Genomic DNA, 19,678 nt, shown 5'->3' with positions numbered 1-19,678 from the left:
GCTGAGGAAGACTGGTGCTGGGCTAACATCCGTGCCCATCTTCCTCTACTTTATATGGGATGCTGCCACAGCATGGCCTGACAAGCGGTGCATCGGTGCACACCCAGGATCCGAACCCAGGTGGCCAGCAGCGGAGCGTGCACACTTAACTGCTACGCCACGGGGCTGGACCCAGTCCCCATTCTTTAGAATAGGTTCTTCAAAGTATCAGCTTTGCTATTATTAATTAATAGAGTTGCCACTCATCTGCCAAGCACCAGGCATTTAGCATACATTATCTGGGATCCTCACAGGCAGGTTATTGTTCCCATTCTACAGATGAGGAAACTGAGGCTCAAGTCAATTGTAACTTGGCCAAGTCAAATTGGCCAAGTGACAGGATTCAACTGAAGTCTGACTCCCAAGGAAGTTCTCTTTCTGCTCTAGTATTCTGCTTCACCACAAAAAATTTCCTCTGATCCTGCACAGTTCATTTCTTCCCCTAAGCAGCTATTTTCTATGGCTGACACCCTCCCTACCAGGCTTAGTTAGAAACAGTTATTGAGGCTGAATGTAATTAGTTATATAGTTATGTCATTTTGACCTGTTCGTGTTTAAGTCCCTTGCAATTACAATCAGTGGTTTGGAGCTTTAAAAAACTGCATGCCCAGCCCTACCTCCAGAGATCCAGACTCAGCTGTTCTGGGGTGGGGCTCAGGCACTGGCAGTTTAAAAGCTTCCCAGCTAACTCTAATTATGTGCAGGCAGAGTTGAGAACCAGTGTCACATCAGGAAGCTGGGGCATGAAGGAAGACTGATGAAGAGGGAGTGATAATAATACAGCTTCTCTATGTACTTTGCACATGTTTTTCTTTTCTAACAAAAATATTTTATTGGTTTTCCTGATAGTACATGATCATTGTCAAAAAAGAGAGAGAGTGAATTAAGAAAAAAGCCAGTCCTAGTCTTTCCTCCTCCTATGTAGGGAAAAACCCAGTGCTCCCTTCTCCTGTGTATTGCTCCTTTACTTGCACACAGAACACTTTCTGTACTTCTGACACTCTGGTCACCAAATGTGTAAGGGGTTTTCCCCACAACAAGCAATTCTCTCTGACGCTGGCTGGGTGTCCTACAATTTATCTCAGTTCTGACACTGTCTACCTGGACATGGCGTCAGATCCTGCAGGTTAAGGGCTCAGTCCCACAACCCTACCCCCATTTCAGATGCCAATCTCAAGTAGCCTGTCCCCAGGTTACCCACAACTTCTGGCCGACTTGGTTACAAATCGGAGGTTCCAATGACCCCATCCTCGGGTTCGATTAATTTGCTAGAACCGTTCACAGAACTCAAGGAAACACTTACTTACATTTATCAGTTTTTGAAAGGATATGATACAGATGAACAGCGAGATGAAGATACATATGTAGGGCGAGGTCTGGGAGGGTCCTGAGTGCAGGAGCTTCTGTCCCTGTGGAGATGGGGTGCATCACCCCACGGGTGTAGATGTGTTCACCAACCTGGAAGCTCCCATCCCCCTACCGTTGGGATTTCATGGAGGCTTCCTCACATAGGCGTGATCAATTATTAACTCCATTTCCAGTCCTCTCCCCTCTCTGAAGAAGGGGCGGGGCTGAAAATTCCAAGCTTCTAATCATGGCTTAGTCTTTCTGATGACCAGCCCCCATTCAGGCACCCACCTAGAGTCCCCTCATTAGAACAAGAGATGCTCCTAGTGCTCTTATCATGTAGGAATTTACAAGTGTTTTAGGAGGTCTGTGCCAGGAACTGAGGGCAGAGACCAATATATATTTTCTATTATCTCACAGAGAGAGAGAGAGAGAGAGGGAGAGAAAATAAACACCTTCCCACAGTCTCATCCCTGATAGACCACCATTCATAGTTTGGAATATATACTTTCCCATGTTTTTAGATCTTTATAAAATTAATTTTTTAAACATGAAAAATTTAAAAACATTTAATTTTCTGTAAATTTTTTTCAATTCATAATAAATAGCTTTTCATGTCAGTAAATAAGCATGTACCTCTTCCTTTTTAATGGCTTGTCTAGGAGCACCATACTTTATTTGGCCAATCTTCTATCAATGTACATTTATTTCCAGTACTGGGGTATGTGCCAGAGGGGTCTGCTTTCTCTTCTATGGCAGGGGTAGGAGAATCCTAAGGTCTATCAAGGAAAACCGTACACCAGTATCTGGAGAACTGCTGCCCCAGGGGCACACCAGACCACCCTCGAAATTCCTCCCTGCTGCCAGTAGTTGCTCCAGACCTGCTAGAATAACCCTCACCTTCTGTTCCCACCTGATGCTTGTGAGCCCTGGATAACCACAGGGGGCACTCGCAACATTCTTGCGGTGGACCTAGGTAAATGATCACCCTCCCACAAGTGAAGAATGTCATCTCATGTCACTCTCTATCAAGCAAATTACTAAGCTGTCCTCTGCCCAATTAACTCTCCTTCAATGTATCTGAAGATAAAATGGTTCACTATGATTTCCTCTGTGTCTTTCGGTAATCTTAGTCTGTTATTAACATTTGTGGGGCCGGCCCCAGTCCTCTAGGACTCAACTTCTCCCAAATGGAACAAAATAATCTTTTTTGTTTTCTATCTGAATAGGGAGAGAGCATACTGCTATTTGTTTGTATGTTAAGCTGACATACTTTCCGAGGTTTCATGTTCTGAATTCTGAAACAAGTTTTGTGGGTTTCTCTCTCTTTTATATATCCAGTGCTATTGCCCAGTCCTTTTGATGACCATCAGAAGTATGTCTAATTTTTCTGTCATCTGCCAATGGATTACTGGGTATATGTGCTGAGGGGGGAGCCCCCAGGAAAATGTTTGTTGGGGCAGGGAGTTTGGGTGCACTGACAGAAAGGCGAAATCAGGCAACCCAGCAACTAGCATGGAGGGGATTGAAGTGCTAAGAACAGGATACAGAAACCCAGCGTCTAAGCATCTGAAAAGTTCACACTGGTGTTGTTCATATGTCAAGAGTGCAAAACACTGGTATTTATCTCATATCCTTAGTGCACTGATTTCTAGCCCAGTGCCCTGTCCTTTTACCACCTTCTCAATGTAAGTGTTGGTGAAATATCAACCACTTAGCTTTCTCGTTCATTTTTTTTTTTAACAGACTTGATCTTTTACAGCAGTTTTAGGTTCACAGCATAATTGAGAGGAAGGTACAGGAATTTCCCATACCCACTTACCCCTACATTCGCACAGCCTCCCCCACGATCAACATCTCTCACCAGAGTGGTACATGTGTCACAACTGATGAACCTTCACTGACACGTCATTATCACCCAAAGTCCATAGTTTACCTTAGGGTTCACTCTTTGTGTTGTACATTCTCTAAGTATGGACAAACGTATAATGTCATCTATCAACTGTTATAGTATCATACAGAATAGTTTCACTGCCCTAAACAATCCTCTGTGCTCTGCCTATTCACCCCTCCCTCCCCCCAAACCCCGGCAACCACTGATCTTTTTACCCCACAGTTGTGCCTTTTCCATAACGTCGTATGGTTGGAATCATACAGTGTGTGGCCTTCTCAAACTGGTTTCTTTCACTTAGTGATATGCATTTAAGTTTCCTCCATGTCTTTTCATGGTTGACAGCTCATTTCTTTTTAGCACTGAATAATATTCCACTGTCTGGATGTACCACAGTTTATCTATCCATTCACCTACCGAAGGATATCTTGGTTGCTTTCAAGTTTTGGCAATTATGAATAAAGCTGCTCTAAATATCCATGTGCAGATTTCTGGACCTAAGTTTTCAACTTCTTTGAGTAAATACCACGGAGCACAATTGCTAGATTGCCCGATAAGAGTATGTTCAGTTTTGTAAGAAACCAGTGAAGTGTCTTCCAGAGCGGCTGGACCATTCTGCATTCCCACCAGCAGTGAGCGGGGGCTCCTGTGGCTCTGCATCCTCACCAGCATTCGGTGTCAGTGTTCCAGATTTTGGCCATTCTAATAGTCTGTAGTGGTATCGCACTGCTGTTTTAATTTGCATTTCCCTGATGCCATATGATGCGCAGCACCTTCTCACAGGCTTAGCTACCATCCGTAGCTCTTCTTCAGTGACGTGTCTGTTAAGGTTGGTTCTGTTTTCATGAACAAAACAAAACAAAACACCTTTGTTCCCAATGTGAATACATTTCTTCTTAATACCTTTCTGTAGTGCTTAAATTTTTTTTTACAGTGATATTTCATTTTTACAATAAAAAGAAAGCAAAAAGAAACAATGTTTTTAAAAAATCCAGGGTTGGAAAGAGAAGGGACTGAGAATGAAGCTAGTTGCCTGTATCTGCCACCCACCTCCCCACCTTAAGCCTTTAAACAACCACAGCTTTCAAAACTCTCCAAGAGCAAAGAGCCTGGTTAAAATAACACCACGACACACTTTATTTCCTTTACTCAGCACCATTTAATGTAGCAAAGAACAGCTTTTTTTCTTTTTTTAACTCAAAATAGGAAACATCACAGTCTCTTAAAAGCCACACATTTAATACATTCATAAGGTTTCAAATGAAAAACATGTATCATTCATGCTACAGGTTTTCAATCTTCCTTGGACAACACAAAAAACACAGTACTCAAACTGCATGTTTTAACAAGAGGAACATGAAGTCTCATTTTGACATCAAGACAGGTTAAAAAAAAAAAGCCCAATGTTGAACTAATCCAGCACCAGCAACTTCCTTAAATGCCCCATCCTATCCTACTCTCAAACTCATACAGCTGCCTTCTATACCACCATCTCGTCTTCCCTACCCAACAATTCAACAAAAAAATTAGACATGTAGAGGTGTGTCACTGAATGAGTACTAAAACACGCTAAAAACAAAGGCCGACGTATTTGCTAAATGTTGAAAGAGAGGAATAAGATGAGGTGAACAGAGGACAGTGGGGAAACTGGGGGGCGTTGGTTCCATTCACTCCACTCCAATTTCAGAGCACAGGAAGCGTGCCCAAAGGTTAGCATGGGGAACTAAAGTTGCCAAGAAACATCCCAATATTATCTATAAAAGGAAGACTGTACTAATGTCTATGAAGAGCTTTTAATACCATGGAAAAAGATTTAAGTTATAAAGTTCAATGAGGGCCGGCCCCGTGGCTTAGCGGTTAAGTGCGCGCACTCCGCTGCTGGCGGCCCGGGTTCGGATCCCGGGTGTGCACCGACGCACCGCTTCTCTGGCCATGCTGAGGCCATGTCCCACATACAGCAACTAGAAGGATGGGCAGCTACTGGGGCTCTGGGGGAAAAATAGATAAATAAATAAAAAATTATAAAGTTCAATGAGAAACAGAATACAAAACTATATTCTGTATGATCTCAACTATGTAAAACCAAACCAACCAAAAGATGCCCTAAAAGAGGCTAAAAGTTCAAAACATTAAGTTAGTGGTTGTATTTAAGTAGTGTATCTAGTGATCTTTTTTCTTCCTTTTACTTTTCTGTCCAAAATCTTCTCTACTAGGAGGATTTTTTTTTAACTATCAGTTACAAAAAAGGAAGCCTGACAGAAGTATTGAATTTGAGTTAATGACTTTAAGTCCAGCCTATAAGGATTTGTACATTCATAAAACTATGAAACATTCCAGGCTACTCTTTGAGTCCACTGTGTGTTAGGAATAACTTTCCAGAGGTGGGAGGGCTTCGGCCTCTCCTCCAGCCAGACGCAGGGTCACCAGATCCTGCCTGATGAAAAATGCTGACCCCAACAGAACTGTCACGGCTTTACAGAAAGGAACAGAAATACCCACACTTGGAAAAACCCATTCACAGTACAGTAGTAGCTCCTTAACACAAGAACTAAACAAGAGGACAGTTATTTTCTCTTAATAACTGTGCAGTTATTAAGTTCTGTGCAGATGTCAAGTTTCAAAAAAGCCACAATCACAATAACTGTAGAAAGCTAATCCTGGTTTAGAAACAGAAATGAGAGCATTGCAACAACAGCGGACAAAGAAAAGCACAAAATTTAGAAAATTATAAAAAGTGCTTTCTATAAAAATGATTCCCTTTAAACCATTTATATACTGTACATACTTTAAGGTCCCCTCCCCTCACAATAAGAGCAAAACCTCCAAACATTTTCTACCCAAATATCCACTGGTTTGTGTCTTGAACAAACACTGACTGAAGGCTCACAGTGTGCGAGGTACGGGGTCTCAACAGGAGACAGACTTGCCCTGCCTCAAGGACATCCCGGTCTCAGAGCAGGACACGGCCGCACCGCCAGCACAACACAGCAATTAAAAGCAGATGCCACTGCTCTCCTACAATTAAAGATGCTGCAATTCGCACTGAATTACTCACCCAAAAGTCCTTACACAGGAGCTTTCCTGACTTAATAGGAGACAAAAATGCACCGCTTTCCCTTGGTAAATACTTCTAGAAGGAGCAGACATTAAGTTACATTTTGTGACATCTGCCCCTAAACATCACGATGCCTAACTCTTTTAAGCAATGGAGCATTTTTTACTCCAAGAAGGAGACCCCTTGAAGCCGAGAATAAGTGACCAGTCCTATAGCTAGGTCAAGACTAGTCAGTGCCATCAAAAGCTGAGACTCGGGGGCACAAATTTCAATTAAAGTCTTCGGCCTCCCCTTCTATCCGCTGATTTTCAATATGCTCCTTTGTCAGCCGCTCCAGGTCTTTCCTCACATTCGGGTGGTCTTCCAGATCTTCGTAGAGTGATCTCACGAGGTCCAGCCTCCGGTAATTCTCAGGCTTGACTAAGCTTCGGACAACCTGGAGGCATCGCTCTTTCAGGGTATACACTGCAAGGGCAGAAAACCGAATCCTCAGCAGTAGACTCAGGCCTTGGGCCGGGGGATGAGCAAGAGGCTTTCCAACTATGGTAATTACAATTACTACAGACCCACTCACTTTGGGCAAAAAAAGTGAGTACCTGTGTTGTGGAAGAGTGTAACGCGATGGCTCCAGCGGACATCTCAAGGTATGCATGACGTTGTGTAGTAAATTCCTCTTGAAAGTGGCTGGGCTGCGATGTGCTCTAACTGGATGTGGGTGAAGCGGCATTGTGGCAGTTCTGGGCCTAAGACTTAAGAAGGTCTGGCAACTTCTGCTTTTACGCTCTCGGGAGCCCTGAGCTACCTTGCAGGAGAGACCACACAAAGGGGGACAGGCCCTGAGGCTACAGGGGAGAGAGGCCCAGCCCCCAGCGCACCGGCCAGCAGAAGACGGCCACACCAATGACAACCATGAGCAGAACAACGACCTAGTGAGCTCAGCCCAGACTGCAGAATTATGAACAAATAAAATGGTTGTCAGTTTTGGGGTAGTTGTCACACAGCAATAGATAACCCAAACTGTGTAACTGGATGTGAGAGTAACTCAAACCCTATGCTAAACTCACTGTGGAACTTACTCTTTAAGGGTATCCTATAAGGTAAAATTTACATTTAACTTATCAGTGCTCATTTCTGTATACCCACTTCCTTAAAACAGGATCTATATACACATATTAGTTTGGACCCTATGAAGCTACAGGCGTTTTGGTTTTTTTTTTTTTAACCCACAGGAACATCAGTTTCTTAGGGTTCAACCTAATAAAATCATCTGAGTCTTAAATAAATAGTAAACTATAATCCTAATGTTTAATTTGGTGATTTATTTAACCCCTAATTGGTGCTGTGAGGTTAACCAGGTTAAATAACATTAAAAGATACAACACTAGAAGTCATATAAATAAGACATGATATCTCGTTCTCTACATCTTGTTCTTCCCCTGGGACTCCAGGGCATAATTCTGCTCTAAGCCCAGGGAAACAAAATGCATTCATAATTCTACAATCAGATATTTTAATTCAGTCTACCTCTGACAGGGCCAGAGAGCTTTGAGATATCATGGCATCTTTGTTCAATATAGAGCACACAAATAAATCATTTATGGTGTAGAATAGGGCACAGAAAGGGCGTAGCATCAGGGGAAAATCAGTAAGGCCTTGGCTCCTTCAAGTGGCCTATCCTCTACTTATTACAACAGCCTTGTCTCTTTAAAAAGCGACATGGAACATTAGTACCTGGCAGTGTGATGCTGGCAAAAATAGGCTGTCCATCAACATTGAGAGATGGCACAAAGAGTTCAGTTTGGTTAACCAGAAGCCCATCATATGTCCCCGCATCTCGGAAGAGCCAAAGGTGACCTGTTAAGACAAGCAGAGGCTGGTAAGTAGCCATACACCTATTTCCTCCATCTCCCCTGACCAACAGGAAAGGCTTGCCTCATTCTGCTTAACTATCATACAAAGCCCTTCCAATAATATTATTTCATTCAGTCCTCACAATAGGCCCATTGACAGAGGAGAAAATAGGTCTGAAAAAGCCAAGTGACTTGCTCAAGGCCACAGGGACAGCAAGCAGAAGAGCATGTACTTGAGGCTCCAAATCCCACGCCCTTTCTGCGACCACGGTGGGAAAGCAAATCACAGCAAACGCTGCGAAATGAGAGACAGAAGGGCACCGACTCCTCAAATCTGGGCTTCTCAAAAACGAGGTGCAAAAACATCATGTTGAGAGAAAGGAGCCAGACAGAAAAGGATACATTCTGCAGGAACAGGCAAAACTAATGTGTGGTGTGAAAAATAAGAAGAGTGGTTGCCTCTGGGAGAGAGGGGACTGCAGGGGAAGGGGCAGGAGGGAACTTCCTGGGGTGAGGGAAACATTTTAATCTATACTAGGTGCTGCTACACTTGTCAAAACTCCTCAAACCCTAAGATCTGTGCATTTTACTGTATGTAAATTATACTTGAATTTAAGAAACAAAATCATCATATGCAAAAAAGGGGGAGTAGGGGAGGAAGGAGGCAAACCCCCAGGCCTAAGATCCTGTTTAAAGAGGGAACGGGTTGTCTCAGAATAAATATAGCACCTGTTCGTGGAGCATAAACTTACCTGAAGATTTGGTGGGAAAATTTAAGAAATGTAAACTGGTAATTTTTTTTATTGTGGTAAAATATACCTAACATAAAATTTACCATTTCAATCACTTTTTAAGTGTGTAGTTCAGTGACATTAAGTACATTCACATGGTAAGTAATTTTAAAAACTCTTTATATTAAATCAGGCACAGATAAATTTTGGAGTAGAATGCAAATTCACACAATTTCCTAGATAAAACAGGAGACTAAAGAAATGTCGATCCAGGGGCCAGCCCGGTGGCCCAAGCAGTTAAGCGCGCACACTCTGCTTTGGTGGCCTGGAGTTCACAGATTCGGATCCCCACCACGCACAGACACACCACTTATCAAAGCCACGCTGTGGCGGCGTCCCATATAAAGTAGAGGAAGATGGGCACGGATGTTAGACCAGGGCCAGTCTTCCTCAGCAAAAAGAGAAAGATTGGCATTGGCTGTTAGCTCAGGGCCAATCTTCATCACAAAAAAAAAAAAAGAAAGAAATGTTGATCCTGAGAAGAACGGTGTTCTTTCTCATCTAATATTAGCGGAAGTTTGGTATAAAAGTTTGAGAAGCTTTAGCTTACTAAGTATACTACCCTCAAGGAAAAAACGATCCATCAGGATCCTCCCAGGATAGTTGTGAAAATAAAGCTAGAATAGGACTACTGTGCTTGATAGCCATAGGAAGGAAGATTACTGCCTCCTTAGGCAGTAAGGCCTAGTTATCCTTCACCTGGGTTATTACAACAGCTTCCTAACTAGTAGTCTTCCCACTCCAAACCATTTTGCAACCTGGGTGAGCTTTCCAGTAAGTAAATCGGGCAGTGTCATTTCTCCGCTCAAAATCTTTGCAATGGCCTCCATTTCCCTAGGGGTAAAAATCACCTTTTGGGCCTCCTCTCTCACCATTCCATACCCTCTCCTCTTCCCCGCAAGCCTCCAGGTGTTAGCCCACGCCGTTCCCTCTGCCTAGAACTCGCACTTCTGTCTTGGGTTGGTGAGCTCCCGTTCATCCTGCAGGACTCCCCTTCTTCTCTGGAAAGCTCTCACTAACTGAAACCACACGCCCCCTCCCTTCACTGAGCGGGTGCCTGCTCCAAGCTCCCGCAGCCCGCTGTGCGCGGTTCCTACCGAAGCAATTATGACACTGGCTTGCTCTTACCTGTTTACGCATTCGTCTGTCTCCTCCACTGGACTGTTCCCCGTAAAAGCAGGTACCCTACGCGGACCTGGCCCAGTGGCGACATCGCGATTCTCCCATTCACGGACTGAACAAATGGGCGTTAGGGATGGAGCACTTCTTTTAGGGGTAAATACACGAGAAGGGGCAGGGGCAACCACCATCAAAGGCAAATTATTCAGTCTTATAAAGAATGCTCTGCCACTTACTAGCAGCGTCAACTTGGATCTCCCACCACCTCTCTGGGGCCTCAGTTCCTCGTGCGTAAAATGGGAATCAGCACCTGCCTCCCGGACGGTGGAGGGGCTTCAGTGAGATCGGGCCACCGTGACTGTGGTCATCAGGCCTCGAGCGCTGGGCAGCGCCGGGCACAACTCGGCACGGGCGCGGGCAGGCGCTCGCTGCGCCCCGGGACAAAGGGGGCGACCCCGGCCCTCCTACCTCGGTAGCTGTGGATGCGGCGGCCCGTGCCGGGCGGCAGCGTCGGGTAGGGCTGCGGCTCGCCGTCGAAGTTGAGCCACACGGGCAGCACGACGCGCGGACTGCGGTTGCAGAAGATGACCTGGCTCGGCTCGCGCGAGCTCACCGAGCGCAGCACCGGCCGCGGCCGCCCGGCCTCCATCTCCCTCTCGGCGCCCGGCTCCTCCCGGCCGTACTCTTCAGGGCTGTACTCCTCGGCACCCGCCTCGGCCTCTGCCACGTTCCCCGCCTTCAGGGGCATTACCTCCCCGGACCCTGACACCCAGGCGTCGCCGCCGCGGGATTCGCGGGCCGCGCGGGGCGGGGCGGGGCGTGCGCGCGCTCCCGGGCAGGCGTGCGTGCGGTTTCCGCGCGCGCTCAGTGGGGGAGAGAGTACACACCAGCGGAAGCGGCCGGCCGGAGACTGTGCGCACGCGCAGGTGGATCCTCCAGTCACCAGAGCCAAATCCTCACTGAGGCGGAGGGCGGCGGTAGACCACGTGGTCTCTGGGTTTCTTCTATAAATAGGCTATTTTTCCCTCCTGTCAGTTTTTGACACAGCGTTTCTTTAGCTTCATTCATTCTCTTAAGACCTTTATGGTTTTTGCCATATCCTCCCTACCATCTGCGCTATTATTTATTTAATAATTTTTTCATTAATCAAGTTCTGTCTCCGTTTTGGGTCATAAAATTCAAATTCTGTAAAGAAGAATATAACAAAGTAAAAAATTTCCTCTGATCCCAGTTCCCTTAGCCACCCAGAAAGAGTCCCTGGAGGCAACAAGGATCACCAGTTTTTCATACTTCCTTTCAAAGGTATTCTATGCATACACAAGCAATTAAACAAGTTTGAGAAGAAATTTCATACCACTGCCATCAATGGAAATTCATTATCACTTGCCATAGAAAAGTACAGTGGGAGGCCGGCAGTGGCATAGCAGTTAAGTGCTCGAGCTCCGCTTCGGGGGCCAGGGGTTCGCAGGTGCCGATCTGGGCACGGACCCATGCACCACTTGTCAAGCCATGCTGTGGCGGTGTCCCATATAGAGGAAGATGGGCACAGATGTTAGTCTAGGGCCATTCTTCCTCACCAAAAAGAGAAGGATTAGCATCAGATGTTAGCTCAGGGCTGATCTTCCTCACAAAAAGGAAAAAAAGAAAAGTGCAGTGGAACTAAGTTCAAAGAAAACAAAATAACAGTTAGTAAATATTTTGTGTGTGTGTGTGAGGAAGACTAGCCCTGAGCTAACAACTGCTGCCAATCCTCTTTTTGCTGAGGAAGATTGGCCCTGGGCTAACATCCTGCCTATCTTCCTCTACTGTATATGGGACGCCACCACAGCATGGCCTGATAAGCAGTTCTAGGTCCTGCGCCTGGGATCCAAACGTGAGAACCCCGGTCCCACCCCCCCCACCCCCCACCCCCACTGGGGCGGAGCACTTAACCACTAAGTACACTACGCGGCTGGCCCCAGTAAATTTTATCTATTGTCTATTCAAGGCTCTAAGCCTGCTCTCTCTTGGTTCAAAACCGTTAGCCAAGTGGTAGATGTTAGATGTCAAATGTTAGTTGTCAAACCAACTTTCTCCTGGACATAATCAGGGAGATTAAAGGAAAGTGAAAAGAGAGTAACTTTTCGAAAGCAGTTTGTGTGCCCTCTAAAATTCACACCCACCTGGGTTCTCATACTGTTTAGATATTGGGCAAAACTCTAAATTCTCTGAGCCTTTAATTGCTTCTCATTGATTTTATACCCACCACCTCCAAGCCCAGGACTCCAACAGGCCTACCACTTACTGAAAATCCACCTGGTGGCCCAGGACAAAGAGGGACAAACGGCTATGCCGACAGACTGGCACTATGGCCCTAACATTTAAAAGAAATGGCAGGAAGAAGGGAGAAATAGGGTTTTTTTTTGTTTTTGGCTACACTGCTGGGCAGCTGATCTCAATCAAATCTGCAAATGAAGAGCTTTATTTATTTATTTTCCCCCAAAGCCCCAGTAGATAGTTGTATGTCATAGTTGCACATCCTTCTAGTTGCTGTATGTGGGACGTGGCCTCAGCATGGCCAGAGAAGCGGTGCATCGGTGCGTGCCCGGGATCCGAACCTGGGCCGCCAGCAGCGGAGTGCGCGCACTTAACCGCTAAGCCACGAGGCTGGCCCTGAAGAGTTTTAGGTTTATGATTTTCACCCATCTGAGCAACCTCTTTCAACTTCTTCGATTACCTGACAAGAAAGACTGATGCAAACTTTTCTCCATAAACCATATTGGAAAATGGCAACCTCATTAAAACGTGGAAAAGTTTATTTAGGATATGGAAATGAAATAAAAGTAAGGGGGGAAAGAGCCATCACATTGTATCTGTAGCATGATGGTATTTATGAAAAATATATGCAGTTATTCCCCACCCCCAAATTTTGGGGAATGTACTTACATTACCTTTATAATGGAAACAACTAAATCAATTCTGAAAAGCCATAGATGACTAGTGAAGAGGGAAAACTAATCAGACCCACTATGTGCAGAGTACTATGGTGAAAATTTGGGAAATGAGACGTTTATTTCTGGGAGATTAAAACTACAAAGTATAAACACTCATTTCTTCATTCATCCTGTAAATATTGAGGGCCTACTATGTGCCAGGTACTGTGCTAAGTGCTAAGAATATTGCAGAGAAAGTCATGGTCCATGCCTTCACAGCACTTCAATAAGAGGGTCACACAATAATCAACAATGGTACAAGTGAAAACAAAGTTGCAACTGTGACTAGTGTAACGAGAGAGAGACCTGTGGTGGTATGGAAGGCTGGAGATGTGATGATCAAGGAAGACGGTACATAACTCTGTGTAAATGTTCAGTGATGTGGAACAGACTCTAAGAGGAGAAGCAGCACAGAAATAGCAGGGTTCAGAGGGTTTCATTTAGTCAAAGATAAACTTCAAGAAAAAAATCTAACAAGTGGCAGGCACAGTACTAAGCATTCCACACTCATTAAAGCTATGTCATTATCTCCAGTTTACAGCCAAGGAAACCGAAGGGTACGTAAGGGTGTGAAGAGGGTGGTCAGAGGAGAGTGCTGGATCAGCGAGGTTCATCATCTGGTGCCTTGGGGGAAAAACGATGATATGAGTGAATCTAAGGAGTCAGACAAATCTACAAAGGAGGGCCAGCCCCATGGCTTAGCGGTTAAGTGCACGCACTCCGCTGCTGGCGGTCAGGGTCCGGGTTTGGATCCCCGGCGCGCACCGACGCACTGCTTGTCCGGCCATGCTGAGGCCGCGTCCCGCATACAGCAACTAGAAGGATGTGTGCAACTATGACATACAACTATCTACTGGGGCTTTGGGGGAAAAATAAATAAATAAAATTATTAAAAAAAAAAAATCTACAAAGGAACTAACAGTCTGAACCTCTGTAATTTTGCCTTAGGCTCTCCTTGCCAGTGCATTATACAAAGAGATGGTGTATTTTGACGGCCTCTGGCAGGATTACATGACCAGCAGTGACGCTGGACCTCTAGCTATACTGAACATTAACAACATGGACGGGCCAACCAGGTAGCGTAGTGGTTAAGTTCACGTCCTCTGCTTTCAGTCGCCCAGGGTTCACGGGTTCAGATCCCAGGTGTGGACCTAGACACTGCTCATCAGGCCATGCTGTGGTGGCATCCTACATACAAAATGGAGGAAGATTGGCACAGATGTTAGCTCAGGGACAATCTTCCTGAAGCAAAAAGAGGACAATTCACAACAGATGTTAGCTCAGGGCCAATCTTCCTCACCAAAAAAACAAAAACAAAAACATGGAAACACTTGTGGAGGAAAACCCCAGGAAAAAAAAGGACTTCCTGTTAATAAAATTACAATAGCTCAGAGCCATCATAATTCACAGGATTTATGCAAACATATCCTAATTTCTACTCCCAGGCTAGTGAGGTAAAACATATCAGTTTAATGTTACAGACATGCCTGCATCCCTAAAATGAGAGCAGTTGTTTACATAAATGCAGGCCTTAAAATTGATATTGCATCACTGCAAATAATGTTTATAATAAAGATCATTTAAGCACAAGGAAAACATGTTTAGGATATACTAAGTAAAAATACAGACTATATTGTTCTTACAGTACACTTTCCACTGTGCAAAAACAAACATGTAGAGAGGAATAGAAGAAAATGCACCCAAATGTTTTAAGACAACTGATTTTTTTTCCCTTCTCCTTTCTCTCTTCTAAATTTTAAGACAATATATTTTGCCTTGTTTACATTTTGACCAATTAAAAAATACAAAGAAGTACAATAACAAAGCTAAAACTGATAAGTCTCACCATATAAAATTAAGAATATGTTGTCAAATTACTTCCCTTTAAAAAAAAACAACAGCACAAATGATGAGGCAAAAATACCCTTTAACTTCGACACTGGTCCTACTTCCCTCCTTCCTCCCCAGAGGCAGCAGCTATCGTGAGTTTGATGTGTATCTATCCAGGCTATTTTTTTCTAAATTTATTTAAAATTTTCATATAGTAGAATTCACTCTTTTTGGTATATAGAACTGAGTTTTGACAAATGCAGTCGTGTAACCATCATCACAATCAAAATACTGAATATTCCATCAGCCCCAAAAACTCCTTTGTGGTCAAACCCTACCCCTAGGCTTATGCCTTGGTACCCACTGATCTGTCCTCCGTCCTTAACAGTTTTGCCTTTTCCAGAATGTCATATAATGGAATCATACAGTATGGAGACTTTTCTGTCTGGTTTTTCACTTAGCATAACTCAGTTCAGATTCATCGTGTTGCAGTGTATATCAACAGCTTATTCCTTTTTATTGCCAAATGGTATTCCCCATCAACTCACCAACTGAAGGACAATGAGTTGTTTTTAGCAATTATGAATAAAGCTGCTATAAACATCTGCATACAGGTTTTTTCGAATGTTTTCATTTCTCTCAGGTGAGAATCATCCAGGAGGGAGATTGCTGGGTCATATGGTAAGTGTATGTTTATCATGAGAAATTGCTAAACTGTTTTCCCAGAGTGGCTGTATCATTTTGCATTCCCACTGGCAATGTATGAGCGGTCCAGTTGCTCCACATTCTTGCTTGCACTTCTTATTATCAGGTTTTTGTTTTTGTTCTATTAAAAAATTTTTAGCCATTCTAATAGATCTCATAGTGGTATCTCATTCAGGTTTTAATTTGTAATTCCCCGGTGACTAATAATCTTGAAATCTTTTCACAAGCTTGTTTGCTCTCCTTTTGTCTTCTTCCAAGTGTCAGTTCAAATCTTTTGCCCATTTCTGTATTAGGTTGTTTTTCTTATTGTTGAAATCTTGATAGTTCTTTGTATATTTATCCAGGCCAATGTTTAATGCTTTTCAAACACTTGTGTGTACCCATAATCTATACGTAGTGATATATTACTTTAACGATGGTAAAAAAAAAACAAAAAATTAAAATAACCAAAAACTAAAACAAAAACCTTGATTTCCACATACAGTTTTGGCCTCTAATATCTTTCCTATTTAATAAAGTTGATCCTTCCTTGTTCTGTGTGTATGTTCTTTGTGTTTTCCTGAGGTTCTTCTCCAAACCTCATTTTGGTGTCCTTTGGGTTGCTTGGGAAAATAGAGTAAATAACGACTACACTGTAAGCTCCAAGAGTAGAGACTATGTGTCTGTTTCTCACCATTTTATCTCAGTGCCTCACACACAGTACACATACAATGTATTTAATGATAACAAACACCTTCTTAGGCAAAATGTCAAAGCCAAATTGAATTTTTTAACATTTATTAAATTGGAACATTTTACTCTTAAAAAAATTATATTAATAAAATCTGTTTCACCTTATAATGCACTTATTTTCCATATTTAAAGTCACACTGGGATTGTCACATTGAATGAGTTCAGATTTGAGGATAAAATAAATCTCAATTCAACAGTGTTATATGATGCATATATAGAAATTCTTTGTACTCTTCTTGCAACTTTTCTACAAGTCTGAAAATTGTTTCACAATAAAATTTATTAAAAAAACATGTTATGGGTTGGGGGATGCAGATCCTGAATACTGGAAGGATGCAGATTAAGACATAAGACCAACCTCACACTTTGTAGTCTCAACAAGCCCAAAGGGGCCAAAGGAAATCCTGCCCTAGATTTTTCCAAATGAAAATGTTGATGCCAACGGAAATCACTTAGCTAAATGTGACAGACAACTGCCCTTTTGCTCTCTCAGGTTGTCAATGAAATCCAGGGAGAGGCTAATAAGGGATAAGCATGGCACAGAACACTGACTTGGGAGACCCTGAACAGCTCTGTACTGATCCAGGAACAAGGAGACCTGGGCTTTTGTCTTGACTGTGCCACCAGGTAACTGGATGGGCATGTCACACAACGTATCTGGGCTTGGTTCTGCATTTTTCAAAAGGCAGGAGTGGACTAGATTCTCTCTAAAATTCTTTTTCACCTTAAAGTTCTGTGAGTTTTAGTTCTAGCTAATCCTAACCTTTGGACAACTAGTGTACTGGCTAGCTTTTCTTCAGAATAAACCTGAGAGCCCTAAGTCAACCTGATTTTCTTGGTGTAGGGTCCACCTGACAGCTACACTGCCTTTAGAAAGCAGCTATATTTTTGTACGTTGACACTGTCTGCAAACTACCGGAGTAAGTCTCCTAACTAACATTCTCCAGAGCCAAGTGAGGGCAAAGCTTTTTTTGCAGACAACAGTAGGAAACTGAGTACAGATTGTGGGAAGGAGCCTAGAGATGAACAACAGGCTTTCCATCCCACTTAGTGTAGCCTACAGTAACAAATCACGTTTACAAACATGGCTTTAGCTTTGCGAGATAAAGGTGGAAAGTTTACAGTACTGAGTAACAAGAGCAAGACAGAATGTGGTACATCTCTTAAAGCCAAAAAGATCAGTTCCCTATCTCTTCCTGCTTCTGAAATCCAGTTTTAAAGACAGGTTGAAAACTGCTTTATTATCAAGAGATTTGTAATCTATCTATGCCTAACGGCTCAATGGTTCAAACCCCTTACTCCCTAGTTTTTCAATAAATATGTAAATTAAGCTAACTTACAGGGTAGAAAACATTTCCAAGTATAAGAGGATGAAGAGGTTCCTGTGAAAGGCTCCTATGAATGGCTGAGAAGATTTCTCATACGTAGCTCATTTCTCACTCATGTTAGAAAACAGCAAAGTCCTTCATAATTATCCTTCTTCAGAAAGCATTAAGATTTCATGAGGAAAGAAAGAGAGGCACAATGTGGATAACTTCCCTATATTGTGTAACCTGGGAAGAAAAAAAAGAACTCAATTCAATTTTTCACTATGAGGCGACTGAGAACAATTTGGATTCAGAAAATCTGAGTATACTGAACCTTTCTAAAACTCAGTCTTCTTGTAGTTTAAATCCAAGTAACGATCCTGTCAACGTCTTAGTTTTGTTATAAGGATAAAATATTACAATGTTAAAAAAAAAAAGAAACAACGATTTAGTAAACATAGATGAAAATGTAAAATATAGCTTTATTGTCCTCAGTGAGGGTGAAATGTTAGTCTATCAGAACTCTAACTGCATAAGTTGAAGAAGCGACACGTTGGGGACAAACTAAATGGTGGGTTAGGCTAACACATTTACGGACTGCAGTGACCTGAGCGCAAAGATGTGTATGACTTAAGGAAGCTGGAAGAAGTGAAACTAGACAATATAGACATCAACGCAAACAGTTTTGCCAGACAGCAAGAAAAACCACGAAGCCTTCTTTACAAAAGGAAGGTGAGGAGGCATATAACACTAACAGATGTGTAACAGCATAAAGAGTATCTGATGTGAGAATAGTGAAAGAGCACTGGACTAGGAATAAGAAAGAAAGTTTTAGATCTGGTTACACCACATGAAGAGTAGAACGGGTAGTCTGAGGCAGGTAGGTCTAGGTTCAAATCCTAGCACCTTCACTTACTTCGTATGTCTCTAACCTTGTTCCTCATCTGTTACATAGAGGTAAGAATGCCTACTTCTTCCAGCCTGAGGATTAAATGAAATGAAGAACATAAAACAGCACATCTAGCACACGGTCACACTCAATGAATGACAGACAGTCCTAGCTATACCTCGCTTCACTAAGCAGGTGCTAACCAGGGAAAGCACTCTGACGCCTCACAGTGCCAGGTAAGATGGAGGAGTGACTACTACTAGACAAGGCTGGGTTCACTTGTTTCCTACACCAAATGTTACCAATTGCTCTTTACAACCAGCAGGTTACCATTAGCAAGATGGTATTATTTAGAGCACTAACTTTTTTTAGAAATATTACTGTGATATCAATAAATTAACAGATTAGTATCTATAGGACCATAAAAAATTTATCGAGCATTTTCACATGTAATCTCATTAAAGGATGGGCTTTTCCTGCTTATACAGATTACCATCACTGTTGCCCCTATTACCGTCTTACATTATAGTCCTTGTATACTGGAACTCAATAAAATATCTGTTAAATTGATGGCAGAGCACCAGATAATCCAAAACTTGAACTTCAGAAGTACTTCCTTCTCTATCCTGGAAAGGATAGGGGAGATATTATGAATAATGAACTCAAGTGACTATTAAAAGCACTCTACAGATGAGCTCAGTAATGTTCAAAAACAGCACTTACCAAAGTAAAGGATATCTGTTTTGTCTCCATTGTAAAACCCCATTTTTAAACGAAGGGACTACTTAAAATGGTCTTCTAAAGGTCTGAGCAGGAATTCTAAAAAGATGTGACAGTACAAAGCAGCTTCAGCTCTACAAGTCAGTTCAACTGGTACTTACTGACTACGTGCCTTCTGCAAGGCACCCAGCTGGGCAATACTACAGGAAAAGGCGCTCCTGCAGACACTAAATTAGGGAACAATTCATGACAAGATCAAACCCAGAGCTGAAGTGTAGTGTTAGCATGGTAGGATGGGAGGGACTGAGAAAAGGAAAAGGGCGGTGCTGAGTGAAAAAGTCAAGCCAGGAGAACTTCCTGGAGGAGGTTTGGCTTGAGCTAGACTTTTAATGGCAAGTACGATTCGAATAAGGGGAAATTAGTGTGTCCAG

The 19,678-nt window shown here is 43.0% G+C and overlaps 1 protein-coding gene across 5 annotated transcripts; it reads right to left on the bottom strand.

The window, feature by feature from the left end:
- Positions 1-1,967: 1,967 nt before the first annotated feature.
- LOC131419591 (von Hippel-Lindau disease tumor suppressor-like) lies at positions 1,968-10,842 on the bottom strand. Of its 5 annotated transcripts, none has more exons than XM_058564906.1 (4): positions 10,561-10,842; positions 10,329-10,402; positions 8,064-8,186; positions 1,968-4,113 (listed from the first exon to the last, which is right to left on the bottom strand). In XM_058564906.1, exons 1-4 carry the CDS (start codon positions 10,838-10,840, stop codon positions 4,102-4,104), a joined length of 489 nt encoding a protein of 162 aa, XP_058420889.1. In that variant the 5' UTR covers positions 10,841-10,842; the 3' UTR covers positions 1,968-4,101. The 5 variants fall into 5 exon arrangements, with proteins under 5 accessions (XP_058420889.1, XP_058420899.1, XP_058420873.1 ...); XM_058564898.1 differs by lacking the exon at positions 1,968-4,113 and adding an exon at positions 6,706-6,797; XM_058564882.1 differs by lacking the exon at positions 1,968-4,113 and adding an exon at positions 7,043-7,277.
- Positions 10,843-19,678: the final 8,836 nt, after the last annotated feature.

This window comes from Diceros bicornis, chromosome 2 (genome assembly GCF_020826845.1).
Source record: "Diceros bicornis minor isolate mBicDic1 chromosome 2, mDicBic1.mat.cur, whole genome shotgun sequence".
NCBI lineage: Eukaryota > Metazoa > Chordata > Mammalia > Perissodactyla > Rhinocerotidae > Diceros > Diceros bicornis.
The sequence above is the reverse complement of the archived record's forward strand: the minus strand, read 5'-3'. Positions and strand labels throughout refer to the sequence as shown.